The sequence below is a fragment of the Musa acuminata genome, chromosome BXJ1-10 (genome assembly GCF_036884655.1).
Source record: "Musa acuminata AAA Group cultivar baxijiao chromosome BXJ1-10, Cavendish_Baxijiao_AAA, whole genome shotgun sequence".
NCBI lineage: Eukaryota > Viridiplantae > Streptophyta > Magnoliopsida > Zingiberales > Musaceae > Musa > Musa acuminata.
Window position 1 is genome coordinate 27,521,828 of NC_088336.1, and position 14,806 is coordinate 27,536,633.

Below are 14,806 nucleotides of genomic sequence, written 5' to 3' on the forward strand. Positions count from 1 at the left end.
GTCTATTTATTAAAGAATAATTTTAAAATATTAAAAAAATAATATATAATAAATAATAAATAATAAAATAATAAAGAGATGTTATAAATAGTAATCTTTCTAAAAAATTTTAATATCTTTAAACTATTTTTTTTCCAAATAATCGAAAATATCTTTCCCTTCTTCCTCCTCTTCTTCACCAACAATTGTCTTGCTTGTGCCCATGCCAAGGCTATCGTCCAAAGAGGCTACCACTTCGCTCTATTTATTGATGGAGGCTATGTCGACCTCCACCTAGATCCCTCTGCTCGAGCCAAAAGAGATATCCACTAGTGCAATCGTAGTTCTATTCGTTGATAATCCAAACTCATGAATGCTACAAGAGACAAATGTATAGTTTTGGTTCTTGGTGTCTCATCCACAAAATGAAAGTTCTGCAAAACTTGTGGGATTACATATCATGTGAGAAACATATTCAACCTCCATCGTTTTTTTACAATAATTTATTGCTCCAACTATTTCACTTACTCTATATATTGAACCCTTACAAGATTATCACTCCTCTAAGTGATAAAAAGAACCAATAACAATAAGGTACATAGGCAAATAAGTTGGGAGTGATAATCGACGATAATAACATGCACGACAATGGGGAGCAATGAGGGGCAAGTTAGGAGCGATGATTGGTGATAACAACACCCACTATAATAAGGAGCAATGAGGGATAGGTTGGGGGTGGTGATCAACGATAGGGACAGGTTGGGGGTGAGCGGTAGGGGGTGATAATCAACGGTAACATGCAGTGGAGAAAGTTGATGATAGCATAAGAGTTAGAGAGATTATAAATAATAAAATATTATTTTATTAATTTTTAAAATTTTATGAATAATAAAACAATAATAAATAGGAAGAATGGGTTCCAATCAGTAGGCTCCAAAAAAAAAAAAAAAAAAGGAGATATCGATTGAAAAATACCTAAAATGTGAATATTCTATAATAATTAAAAAAAAAAAAAAAACACATGTATATCTATGGTTTGCAGAAGAAGCAGAGGACACCTGCAACTCCACCCAATGAATGAGTTCAGCAGAGCAGAGCAGACTCACAGATCACGGAATAGCAGGAGAAAGAAGCTTCTTTCCGTGACTCGCAGGTAAAGGCGAATCTGAACTCGCTCAGTCGTCCCGCCACTCGCCCAATGGTACATCACCTCCCACCGAGCCATCTAAAGCACCGATGGATCAACTGCACGGCTCACATCGAAACAAAGGACTTCGATCATGAGACTGGAAAAAGGAAGGAGACGACAGCAACACGCACGCAGACCTGCGTGCATCGAAAAGCCATCCGTCATGTCGTTGCACTTTCGATGAGGCCTCAGGTGCTGTCTCTGCCGACCACTGTGTTCTGTGGACTGTACTCTCGGCTCGGAGGTGGCCGCTCGCCGCCGTCCTCTTCTGCTACTGAAGTGCAGTCAGTGAAGCCACGGATGGCATCATGTGATTTTAGATTCATGTCGAATTCCGATGAAAAATCAACACGTGGAATCCAGATGATGTTACGTAATTCTCGTATCAAAATAGTTCTCCATTTGTCACATATTATAAAAAATATTTTATGCCTAATATATCTATTTCATCTTATTAATAAGAGGAATTACCAACAAACATTCATAATGTTGTTTAAGATAATAACGAAAAAATGTCTAATGGATCCACAGATGAAAAAAGGAAGATGAAGAACGAAATCATATAAGTGATGAATCAAAGATGAAGCTTCAGCCTTTTTACATCAGAAGATAATTTCATATGAAGCATCAATGAAGAACATGAAAAATGTGGTCATAAGAACAAGAATATATTGTTCTTAGAAAAAAAAGGGAGAAAGGAGACATGCAAAGGAACAGTAGATCCCAATATCAAAGCAATTCATTTGTTAGGAAATAATACTACCAATTAGTTCTACATTTCAGGAGATAGCTGCAATTAATAAGCTCCAAGTCTCTTGTAAAAGAAGGCATATAGGCACCATGCATCTTCACATATAAAGGTTGCCTGTTCAAAAATTTGGCAAACTTAACTTAGTGACCATCTCAATCTGAAACAAAATATAGTTAGTAATAAGATTAGATTTTGGGGTTTCAAACAACAAATTCATTTGCGCAATTCAATCACTTGGTACGGTATCGACATAATTATGGCACAACTGAATTAGCACCAACACCGACGCAACTTTTCAACAGAAACCAAACAAAGATCAGAGGCTCACTTGCAGATTTTTAACCCACCAATACATGTATTAGATAAAGATAAAACCAGAGATCAACAACAGATACAACTTCTCAGCACAAGAATTAGACCACAAGTTTAACAAGGTCCAATGAATGAGAGTGATGCAGTAAGGATAAATTTTGATGAAAGAATAACTGCATGTTCATTTTAAACACTTTGAACCACTTAATCGACACTGTTTGAAATAAGCATAACAAAAGACTTTGTCCGGGACTGTTGAACTGCATCATATTGTTGATCTAAGATTGTCCTGTGTGTTCCTATATCCTAGAATCGTTCAAATAGATCCAACTCAATATAGTGAATGGGGTGAAACTGAATACAAAAATGACAATAATCAAGAATTCTGTAAATGACAGATCTCAGTTGAACCATCAGTTCAAATAAAATTTCAGAAAAAAGCAGAAACTACCGTTCAGGCAGAATTAGTGATTTATGCTCCTCTAAGTCCTCTTACAAGACAGCATTGTGCATCCTTCTTGCAAGAAGTAAAATACAAGTTGCAATAAATTAGAGAAATCAGCAGCCCATAACGGCGCAGTTAAAAACAAAGTTTCCTGAATGCTTATTGGCAATGATATTCCACTTGGGTGGCCCTCCATCTGGAATCCAAGAATTTAGCTCAATCATCCCTCCCTGAGATCCTCGCTGCCCACCAATTACTATTAGTCGCTCACCACATGCTCGGAACGCGAGGCCCCAGCCATTCACTGAGTCAGACCTCTCGGGCAACTTTCCCAATCTGACCCATGTATTATTCTCCTTATTATACTTCATTACCTCCTTATCAGCATAGTGAGCTGCATAAAGCTCATTGTTCACCACAGCTACAAGTGGTGGTGCACCACTTGCACCATTGAGACCCGCAGACATGTTTGGAATCAGCCGCCATGAACGTTGCTCCAGATCATACTCTTCCCCGCACGTCAACACCTCATTGTCACTAGTCATTCCACCAATGACATAAAACTTCCCATCCATGAATACACCTGAACACATCCGCCGTGCTCTATTCATGGTAGGAAGGGTCTCCCAAGTCTTAGTTTCACAATCGTAGAGCTCTGCGGAGCTCAGAGTAGCGGGACCATTGGTGCCACCAGCTACAATAGCTTTCCCTCCAAGACTGGAAGATCCAAATAGACATCTAGGTGAATTCATTACAACTCCAGGGGACCAAGAGTTGGTCAAAATGCTATATCTCAGAACAATGTAGGAATTCACCTCCCGACCGAAAACAAGGAGCTCAGTGCCCACAGCAAGCGACTCTTTATCTGATAGAGTAAAGCTTTCAGTAGGACTAGGGGGCATCTTAGGAACTGCAACCCAACGTCCACGGTAGGGATCATATGCCTCCCATTCAAGGGCATTGCAGGAGAAATAGACCCAGTGCTCAGTAATCCCCAGCTGGCGCCGCCGCCGGTAGAGCTCCCCGCTCCAAATCATTGAGCGGAAGACACGGTTGACGGATGCAACCGCGCCATAATTGGACCGAGAGAGTAGCACAAGGCAGCTTACTAGCATATCTCTGGTGAGCCGGTTGAAGTAGTTTGGATCGCTGTATTCTTCATCACTTTTCTGGTCATCAGAATTGTCAAGATGCCACTCCATGTCTGCGATGTCAGGGGTCTCAGGTTGGTGAAGAGACTTCTTCCGTTTCCCTCGATCCTCTTGCTCTCCCTGCTCTTCCCCTAATTCCTCATTCAGCAGGCGTTTCTTGCTGTCCGAGGCCTCATGGAAATGGTAGGCCAAGTAGTGCCAATTGGATTCTTGTTCAGAGGTGCTCTCAAACACCCTGGAGATCAGATAAGGGCGGTCTTCCAACATATCTTGCAAAATCCCAAACTAAACAACAAGACCTAATCTCCAATAAGGAGAAACTCTCAGATGCCTATCTACCCTTACGAGGTATAATCCAAACCTCAAACCGGACAATAAATGAAAGATAAACCCCACCAGGTTAGAGAAAAATGCGATTTTTTATATGTTTTCCGACATAAATGAGATCTACAATCCATGATTAAGCATCGAAAAAATGGAACGATATACAAGTTAAGCCCATAAAAATCGAATCTTTTTGGCCGGTTTCGATCTGTCAAAAGGCAAACCCACCGAATCGCCGATCTGGATGGCGGAAAAATGCAACCCACCAATCTTATCAGATGGGCTCCGTGAATGCTGTGCTATCAGAAGAAGAAGAAGAAAAGAGGGGAAAAGGGAGAGAAAAAATAGACCTCAGAGATCAAAACATCGGAACCAAGAACCTGTCCCAAAAAATTAACCCATAAAACATAGATCCCAGCTAAAAGATTCAAACTTTACACACAAATTCGCTTCTTCTCCTTCCGATTTGTCCCCCCCCCCTCTCTCCCTGAGATCAAAAGCAGAAGAAAGATCCCATCTTTAGCATCCATGGACCAAGATAAAGCTCATTTTCCATCAACTGAAGGAAAAATTACAGCGAAGAGGAAGGAAAGAGATGGAGATCTCGAAGCCGACGAGGAGGGAAAGAGACGTAGACTTACACGATCGGTTTTGGGAAAGGAAGCGGATGAGAAGGGGAAAAAGAGGAAAGGAGGCCCCTTCGGGAATTAAACTACTGTCTTTATTCTTCCTAGAATAACCTCCCCATCTTTCTCCTCTTCTCTTCTCTTCTCTTCTCTCTTCTCCACTCCCACTCCCCACTTCCTCTCCCTCTCCCCCTCCCCCTTGAGCCTTTTTATCTCTCTTTTTTCTAATATCTATTATTTTGAGTTGAATTTTTGGGATTCTTTTTTCCTAAATGGATATAAAGAATTATTCCAAATGATGGGAGGGGTCCCCTGCAATAGGACCATTCACATTTGTGCTCAAGCAAGCAACACGTGTTGTGTCATGTCATTAATTTTTAGGTTAACAAGAAACAATTGGATTACTTGTGGTTTCTTTCACGACTCTCTTTCTCTCTAATCAATGTTTAATGTTTTTATGTCATCCATAAAATGACAATAATACTTCAAAGAATGCACAAACTATTTTGAATTGGTTTCTTCTGATACTCGCAGATTCTTTCCCTTCTACTATACTCATTCCCTTTTGTAAATCCTCTTTTGAGGAAAAGAATAAAAAAAAAGTATGCAAAACACATGAACACAATTTTTCAAGGTTTGATAGCAACAGATTTGTTTGTTCAGATTTCCAATCATCAATATCATATCTTTGTCTACACATCATTCCATCACATCTTTGGCCACTAAATTATCTTGATTATTCCTCTCCATGAGAAATAATTCACTTGCAGTATATCTACATACACCAAGAATTTACACATTAGATTACAAATCAAAATTAGATTTGTCTTCTTGTATTTCTCTTACCCTTACCTGAGTTAAACATAAAATATTTGTCAAGCCCTTTGGAAATAGCAAAAAATATTTGATCTCCACCAAAGTCAAGTTGTATGATGCAAATGAAGTATAAAATACAAGGTTGAAGGTGACCTGAGTTCCTGTAACTGAATCAACTGGCATAGCAAAGTGGTTTGCTTATCATGTCCCATTAAAAGAAAGGTCACCAACTCCACTAGAAACAAAGTGAAAGGAAGCCAAACAAATGGGTCTTTAAGATCCAATTGAATTGTTTAACCAAGTTTGTTTTGGTCCCATAATAAAATAATGGAAGGCTTTTTTTTATTATTCACTTATCTATACTTGCAAATTTAAAATCAATGAAATTTGGGCCCTCCACATGTACAACTAATTTATGTTAAAAAAATCATATAAAATATAGTGAAGATTAATATAAAGGCATGTTTGCATTTTTTTTTTATTTACTGAACGTAAATTTATAGGGATAAACAAGAAATTGTGTGCCTCCAATTTTAAGAACAAACTGAGACATTTCATCATATGGAAAATGTAGAGTGCCTACTGTTCTGTATAGCATTGTTATGCCTCATGGTTTAGAAGAATCATGTGATACATATTTTCAAGCCATATCTCATCAACACAGAAACCTTGTACAAAGTAATCCCCTAGAAATAGCTCTTGTTGATTCACAAGTGTTTTCTAAAGATTAACAAGGCTGAATTATTTCATGTCAGATTGTGTTACAAAAGTGTTTTTTGCAGCTTGTTAGTCAACTTAGCATTAATTTCTATCGAGTTAAATGATGGCCAGTACTTTGAGGGCATGGCACTGAGTATTAGGGTGATACACAGCAGTAGAAGATGATGATGAGGGCTAAGTACTCAGCATAGTGTGGTGTTGAGACCTTGAAACGAAGCTCCACTTAACCTTAAATCTAAACACATCACCTGTTTGCTCACTGGTTTCCTTCAAATGTTGTGTGGAGTCCTCACACAAAAACATGGAGGAACTTGCTAATCTCCCATTGGTGTTAATCTTGGATGAGCACCGAGACCACCATGCAAGAACAACTCCAAAAGCCGCACCTTTGGTTCTCACAGGGAAAAAAGGTTAGGCCAGCAGAATAGAAAAAGAAGAAAAGGACAAGCCATCTAGAAGAGGTTTGTGCATACTTATCTCCACAGCAGCAACATGTCCTGGAGCACAACAGCTCAAATCTGAGTGGGTTTGATGGCAACCCCTCCCTTGTTCTTTTCCTCGTGAGCCAGCACAGCCAGAGATCTCGCACCAAGCAAAGTCAAGCTGAGCTGCAAATGAAAGGTCCAGAGAACCAGAGCAGCATGCTTCATACCTGCATGCACTAGACTATGCCCCCACCCCCTTTGCGACCTTTTGCCTATCACATTGAGTGCATCTGATGCAAGACTTCTTTGGGGATGGAATCAAATTCCATGGAAAGCCATGTCAAGTTGTTGCTCAGGGATCTAATTCTTTCGGATTTCTTTTGCGGCCGCACCGATACTTCCACACCGGAAGAGATCAAGGAACAGTTGCACTCGCTTACTTGGGAGTCCGCCAGCGGAGGGAGGCGGGCGCGTGGAAGCAGCAGCCGCAATTGGCATCGACAGAGAAATCAATTGGGCTCGTGGAATTGGATGCGGCTCGCAAGGATTTAGTGGTGCGGCGCGTCGCACCGAGCCAGGATGGGTCATCTCGGAGAGCGACGGCGCGCCAAATCCTGGTCTCCGTGACCCTAATAGTGGACGCGAGTGCGTGACATCCACCTAACACATCGATGGCAACGCTCGAACCAAAGATAGCCAACCATTAATGCGATGAAATATGACACACCCAAAATAATTGTAGCCATTGAGGTGTGACAAAATTGAATTAAATATGTTGCAATGTCTTCGAGGCTTTTTTATATTTACACCCTTGCAGATTCATATTTTGTTTTTGAGGGCTCTTTATATCACACACTATAGGATAATAAATTGTTCAGGGATGTCAGTGTAAACAAACACTCCCCCGTAGGGAAGGAAAGAAAAGGATGCGAAACGAAGAGGGAAAAGCTGAAAGGGGTTAAACGCTAAAAAGGAACCGATGCTCCGACCTCCTCTTCTTCTCCGCCTCCCGACCTCGGATTCGTCGCCGTCGTCTTCCAGGTTCTCCTCCTCGCCCTGCCCTCCTTATAATCGATTGGTGCTCAGATGTTGTAGTTCTTGGAATTTGGTTGCTTTCTTGGAGTCGGAGCATTGGACTTGCCCGCCTCAACTTAGATTAGGGGTTTCTCGGATGTGCTTTGTCTCGATGCGATTATGGTGCATCATTTGTTGTAGCAACTAGTTGGTAGATTGAATGCACGCACAAATACTCTTTTAGATTGCTACGCATGACTTAGGAAAGTTATAGGAGGGAGGACGAGATCGGGAAATGGTGTGCAAGATCCCATTTTGAGAATAAATAAGGATGACTTCATTCGAACACCCCAAATGTCAACAAACTACATGAGCTCGAATAGCTTCTGCAGTAATGTCAGGAGAGTTTCCACCCCAGAGCATCTCCCCTGATACGCCACTGGTCTCCTGTGCTAATAAATGAGCTACATGACTTCCCCCCCCCCTTTTAGCACGGCTAACATGGAAATTCTCAGAGTTCTTAGCTACATATAGAGTGTGCCCTGCAAGAAATCAAGCTTAGATGCATCATCATTGTCTCCTCTCAAATTATTTGGCACTATTAACAGTTGATTAATTGTTCATTCGAGTCCGGAAAACAACATCTTTACTTGTAGGATATATAATAAATCTTTCCTGGAACCTACATTGGCGAGAACATTGTGCACTTGGCTGCTTTTTAAACAGTTTGTGCATGAAATGACACTGGAAAATTTCCTCTATGCATGTGTTCTGCCGTTCTAGTCTGGGTTTGTAAATCCCAAACCAATCCCATCTGAATTAAGGTTTGCTGTATCACTTCTTGGTGGGAGAGACCATGGATGCTTAGTTGCCATGGGCCTTACCTTATATCATGTTCTCTCTTTTATAGTCCTACCCAGGATTTAAAGCATTCTGCAACAGTATGACAAGGCTCACCTCTTTTCTATCAGGAATCCATCTGTGCCTGCTTTCTCAGATGGTCCAAGCAATGACAGCCACCATTTCCATCTGATCATCATCCAATATCTGCGGCATACGTTCGAGTGTACCTTAAACTGAATAGGTTTTTTTGTCGTAAAATTTTATTGTTGAGGATACACAAACAACAGCAGTTTTGGTCTCCAATAATGGAACGATGTGTAAGATGATAACTTAGTAGAAGCACTCTAACCATGAGTTCCAACAGTAGTCCTCTCCCAACAAATTTTCTTTGTCGGTAGAGCAACACAGAGGCTCTCTGGTTACAAGTTCTCTTCTCAGGATGGATCTTTAATAAAAGCCATTTGAGTGCCTGCCCTTTTTTGGTCAGTATCCCTTCCATCGAATGCCCAATTTTTAACTGTGTGATTGCCGACTAGTTGACCTTGCTGGTCGGGCATGCTTAAAGGGAAATCTGCTGTGTTGCCTTTGTTGTTGCTGCTAAAACACTTGGCAACTGAGCTCTTTATTCCATCTCAGCCCATTTGCCGTGAACGGATCACGCGCTTCCATTTATCCTTCCATATAACAGTCATTTTCTGTCCTTCACCTCGTACGAATATCTAGAAATGAAATAAATGAGGTGAAAAGGGGTTCCTATCAGAGGCCCAAAGAAGTGTTAGGCTAACAGCCCATGAGTTCAACCTATAGCAGGCTTTAATAACCTATAGTCCATCTCTCTTTTAATCAAAACCTAGATCTAATAAGGGTGGTGTGGTGATTACAAAACAGAGATAAAAAATTACAACGGGCAGAAAACTATAGTAACAACGTGATTAAAAAAATAATAATAATAATAGAAAAATAAGAGAATAAAATGAAAGAAAATAAAGACAACACAGAGAAACTGTTCTCAATCACCTAGACAGTATTCTCATATCAGGTTAGATTAGATCTACAATAGATTCTTACTGTGATTACTTAAAGAGATTTTAGATATTATGCTTAGTGACGTAATCCTTGTATCTCAGTTATTCTCTTGTGATTGTTGCTTGGGTTTTGGGTTAGAGACTATGATATTTGTATATTTTGGATTTTCTCTAGTTTGTCCCGTGATTTTTACTCTTTATTGTGATTCAATTTAATTCTGTTGCGTGTTATGGCCTGCTTATATTTGTTCGTATACAAAGTTTTCTTCGGTTTATCCTAACAACTGGGATCAGAGCAGGGTTTTAGTGATTTAATTTTTGTATTCGAACATGGATGTTGGTAGTGTTTCTAGCATGATCAGCTTGAATAAAAACAATTGAATGATGTGGAAACCAAGAATGAAAGATCTTTTATATTGCAAATATTTGCAAGGGGATAGTGCAAAATCCGTAACTATGACATACGAGGAGTGGAAGATGTTAGATCGAAAAACAGTTGAGTTTATTCGACGGTGGCTCGATAGCAGTGCCTTTCACCATGTTTCTATTGAAAGTTCTACATATTCTCTTTGGAAAAAGTTAGAAGGTATCTATGAAAGAAAAATAGCTAGCAACAAATTTTTTTTAATCAGAAAACTTGTAAACCTAAAATATAAAGAGGGTAATTCTATTACTAAGCTTTTGAATGAAATGCAGAGTATCACTAACCAGTTATCTTCTATGAAAATGTCTCTTGATAATGAGTTGTAGGCATTGTTACTTCACAGTTCTTTGTCAAAAAGTTGGGAGACACTAGTGGTTTCCGTCAATAATTCTACGCCAAATGATGTTGTCACCGTGAGTTAAGTAACAAGCAGTTTGTTAAATGAGGAGTTGAGAAGAAAAAAATTAGCAACATATCAAAATAATTCACAGATACTTATCTCAAAGAATAGAGAAATGTCAAAATCCAAGGATAAAAGCAGTTCACGCATGGGTAGAAGCAAGTTAAGATCAAGAAAAGATATTGTTTATTATAATTGTGGTAAGAAAGGATATTATAAGAATCAATGTAAGCAACCAAAGAAAGTAAGAAAAAGGGAAAAGAAGTGGAATATAAATAGTCAAAAGATAATATCACAACTACAATGCAGGGTGGTGATTATTTGATTTTGTCTTATTCTGATGATTTTTTTTTGTGTCAGGATATTGAGTCGGTGATTGATACAGGTGCTTCTTATCATGCTACACCATGAAGGGAGTTTTTTTGCTATCTATAGGTCTGAAAATTTTGGTGTTGTCAAGATGGCCAATTATGGCACGACAAACATCATTGGCATGAGTGATATCCACATAAAGACAACCTTGGCTACAAGTTAGTGCTTAAGGATGTGAGGCATGCGATTGAATTGAGGTTGAATTTAATTTCAGTTCGAAAACTCGATGATGAAGACTATGATAAAATATTTCACAAAGGGCAATGGAAGCTCAGTAAGGGTTCTCCTATTGTGGCTAGTGGGAAGAAATGTTATACTTTATACATGTTGCAGACCAAAGCTTGTGGTGAGTAGTTGAATGTTACAGAAAAAGACTTCAGCATGAAGTTATGACATAGGCGACTATGACACATGAGCAAAAAGGGATTGCAAGCTCTTTTTAAGAGAGAGGGTTGGTTCTCCTCTTGCAGGTCACTTCAAGTTGTGCTCAGAATATAGTCCGTCAAGTGATGAGGAGAAGGAGAAAATGCAAAAGGTTCATTATGCATCAGCAGTTGAAAGTTTAATGTATGCAAATGGTATATATATGAGGTTAGACATTGTATATGTAGTGAGTATAACTAGTAGATTTCTTGCAAATCTAAACAAAGAGCACTAATGTATGCAAATGGATCCTTAGATATCTTAGAGGAAGCTCTAAAGTTTGTTTAAGCTTTAGAGATGGACTATTTGTGTTGACAGGTTACACAGATGCAGATATGACAAGAGATATTGATATAAGAAAGTTCACATCAGGTTTGTACATACTTTTGTAGGGGGAGCTCTGTCATGACAATTTAGATTGTAAATGTATATTACTGTCTCCACCACAAAGGCAGAATATATTACTGTTACAGAGGTTTGCAAAAAAAGTATTATGGATGAAAGAATTCTTACCAGAATTGGGGCTGAAATAGGAAAACTATGTGGTGAATTATAATAGCTAGAGTGTCATTCATTTGTGTAAGAACTCAACTTTTCATTCCAAGTCAAAGCATATAGATGTCAAATATCACTGTATTCGAAATGTACTTGAAGAGAAATAGATGCAACTTCAGAAAATTCATACAGAAGATAATGAAGTAGACATGCTAACAAAGACATTACTGAAAGAAAGGCAAGAGATGTGTCGACAATTGGTCATTAGACAGCCTCCTTATAGGCTAAAGGGGGACGTTGTTGGGCTGACAGCCCATGAGTTCAGCCCATAATGGGCTTTAACAACCCATAACCCACCTCTCTTTGAACCATAACCTAGATCTAATAAGGGGGGTGTGGTGGCTGCAAAACAAAGGCAAAAAACTACAGCAATAAGGGCAGAAAACTACAGCAATAATGTGATTTAAAAAGAGAAGAAAATGGAAGAAAATAAGGACAACGCAGAGAGATTGTTCTCAATCATCTAGATAGTGTTCTCATCCCATGTTAGATCAGATCTACGATAGATTCTTATTGTGATTACTTGGGGAGATTTTTGGATATTGTGTACAATGACGTAATCCTTGTATCCCAGTTATTCTCTTGTGATTGTTGCTTGGGTTTTGGGCAAGAGATTCTGAGATTTGTATATTCATTATTCTTATAGTGGATGTTTTCTGGTTTGCCCCGTGATTTTTACTCTTCACATTAGTGGGGTTTTTCATGTAAATCTTGGTGTTATATTTTATTATGATTCTATTTAATTCTGTTGCATATTACGACCTGCTTGTATTTATTCATATACAAAGTTTTCTTCGGTTTATCCCAATAGTATTTATTCATATATAAAGTTTTCTTCAGTTTATCCCAATAAGAACGATAGCATTTAGGCCCAAGCTATCCATTTACAAATTGGAGTCTCATTTCATGGTTTTCTGCACCAGTTCACTACGAAAACCTTATTTCAGCATCATACCTTCGGCAAAATTTCATTCATATTCATTAAATGTTTATATCCAAAATACAAATTAAAAAATATCAATATTGATAATTTTTTTCATTTTCAATACTTATAATATGTCATCTTTGTAAGGGTGATTAAAGGCTCCAAATATTGAAAAAAGCATACCCTTGGTCGTAAGATCTATAAAACATTGTTGGTCTAACAATAGTCTTATATAATTTTATTCTTAATATAAAAGATATCTAATGAACCTATAAAACTAATGCCCCTCTCCATTTTAAAGCACTGTGAATCAAGAAAGGAAATTCTGAAGAGGGGGCTTTCTGAATCTGCAATTGAAATCGAAAGAAAAATGGGTTAAATTTCTTCTTCTTTTTTTTAGTTGACTAAACCTAGAGAACCTCTATATATATCATAATAGTTCTTCTTCAATCTCCTGTAGATCGACCGAAGAATATGTAGATGACCATATCTGACGAATCAAACTCAAGATTTGGCGTCATCTTGACTACGAGTGTCTCAGCAAGAGTAGTTTATATGCAGTAGTGCATTTGAAAAAGTTAAACGAAGATTGCTCTGATATTAATTTCAAATGAAATCAAGCATTAATGCATGGAGTGGGTAGTGACTTCATGCAACTGTAAATTAGTCTGGTTGGTTGGTAAATTATATGCTAGTTCGCATCCCAAACGATCTGCTGAATAATTGTTGTGTACAGCTTTTTCAGGAAGAGGCCAATTTAAAAGCTAAGAGCATGAATGAAGATGATAGATCCAAGATATGCTGAGCTGCTCATATCTTGGACTGATGCTGGCTGAAGTGTACGTTTCGTCCAGCAAATAGGAAGCCAAATCATGACAGAGAAAAGCTGTCTCAGCAAGAAAACATGAGAGACTGTTGTACTCCATCTCCAGTTGTAAACGTCCGTAGTGAGGTTCGTGCCGCAGGAAAAGGAAACTCGTACTTCAATTACCTCGTAGCATATTCAACATGATGATAGTTACAGTTATGCATTCATCCAATGTTTCCTTTATCATGTTATGGAAGTTGTTCTTTTCTGAAAGAGATTCTCTCGAGGAAGACGAGTGAAAACCATAGGCAATTCATAGAAACACCAATATGTATCTCATGATCTTCTTTGTTGATTACTTTCAGAAATAAATGAGAAAATTAAAGATGATGCAGCAGGTTTTTCTATGCAAACAAGAAACAGCAGTGGAATCTCATGCTATTTATTTTGGTATGTGTTGTGGCAAAACACTGGACCTGTGATGATATTGATGCGGCATGTGGATCCATGTGGGATGGATTTGATCATTACCAACTCAATCGAGGTATTTGTTTTGTTCTCTTAGAGTAATAAACATAATATCTTTTGCACTTTGTTTAGGTAGAATGGCACCCATGGCTGATACAAAAGGCAGTGTCAAAAGCCTTTCAACTTCTGCAATGTTCCTGCAACAGTGTTCAATCTCCTAAGCCCTACAATATATGAAATGCCCTATATTCACTACAGAAGCACACAAGATTGGGTTGTATGAGAGGATGCTTGTGTTATCTTCACAAGTATTTTGATGGATAAATAGTATGTTTGTATAAGTTTTCCGTTCATTTATACATTTAATAGTGGTTTACTAGATTCATCGGATCGAGGAATTGAAACTTTATCCGAAAATTTTCAAGAACGTCAGCTAGTTTAGTCGGTAAATTTTTTTTGACTATTTATAGTGAAAAAAGGGATCAAAATCCTTTGTAGAAAAATCAGTCGGTAATCGAACTCGACCCGAACAATAGAGCTCTAAAAACTTGTGAGCTAAAGAAATAAGAAAAGAAAATTCTGCTCTAAGATTAGGTCATTGTCGAACATCCCTCACGTATAAAGGCCTAAATAATGGAGGAACGACCTTCAGAATCTAAGAGAGAGAAGAAGACGGGCTGAAGTAAAAGTGGTTTTCTCCATGAGAACCTTGATCGAGTTCTTGGAGATCAAGTGACACTTGATCACTTAGTTTGGATCGAATGGAGGAGACAGAGAATGCTTTCATCAATTATCCACAACCTCCAAGCAA

The 14,806-nt window shown here is 38.5% G+C and overlaps 1 protein-coding gene and 1 long non-coding RNA gene across 3 annotated transcripts; one reads left to right on the forward strand and one right to left on the reverse strand.

Moving 5' to 3' along the window:
- Positions 1-2,632: 2,632 nt before the first annotated feature.
- LOC135595896 (F-box/kelch-repeat protein SKIP11-like) lies at positions 2,633-4,959 on the reverse strand. Its single transcript, XM_065087372.1, has 2 exons — positions 4,793-4,959; positions 2,633-4,638 (listed from the first exon to the last, which is right to left on the reverse strand). The coding sequence occupies exon 2, from the start codon at positions 4,092-4,094 to the stop codon at positions 2,790-2,792; it is 1,305 nt and encodes a 434-aa protein (XP_064943444.1). The 5' UTR covers positions 4,095-4,638; positions 4,793-4,959; the 3' UTR covers positions 2,633-2,789.
- A 1,831-nt stretch (positions 4,960-6,790) lies between these two features.
- LOC135595897 (uncharacterized) lies at positions 6,791-14,267 on the forward strand. Of its 2 annotated transcripts, XR_010480701.1 has the most exons (3): positions 7,562-7,779; positions 13,456-13,671; positions 13,893-14,267. It is a non-coding gene; the product is annotated as an uncharacterized LOC135595897 (long non-coding RNA). The 2 variants fall into 2 exon arrangements; XR_010480700.1 differs by lacking the exon at positions 13,893-14,267 and having other exon boundaries at positions 6,791-7,779.
- The last annotated feature ends 539 nt before the right edge of the window (positions 14,268-14,806 follow it).

Bases quoted from the DNA above. Each gene is read 5' to 3' on its own strand.
- LOC135595896 (XM_065087372.1), bottom strand. From the start codon at position 4,094: ATGTTGGAAGACCGCCCTTATCTGATCTCCAGGGTGTTTGAGAGCACC.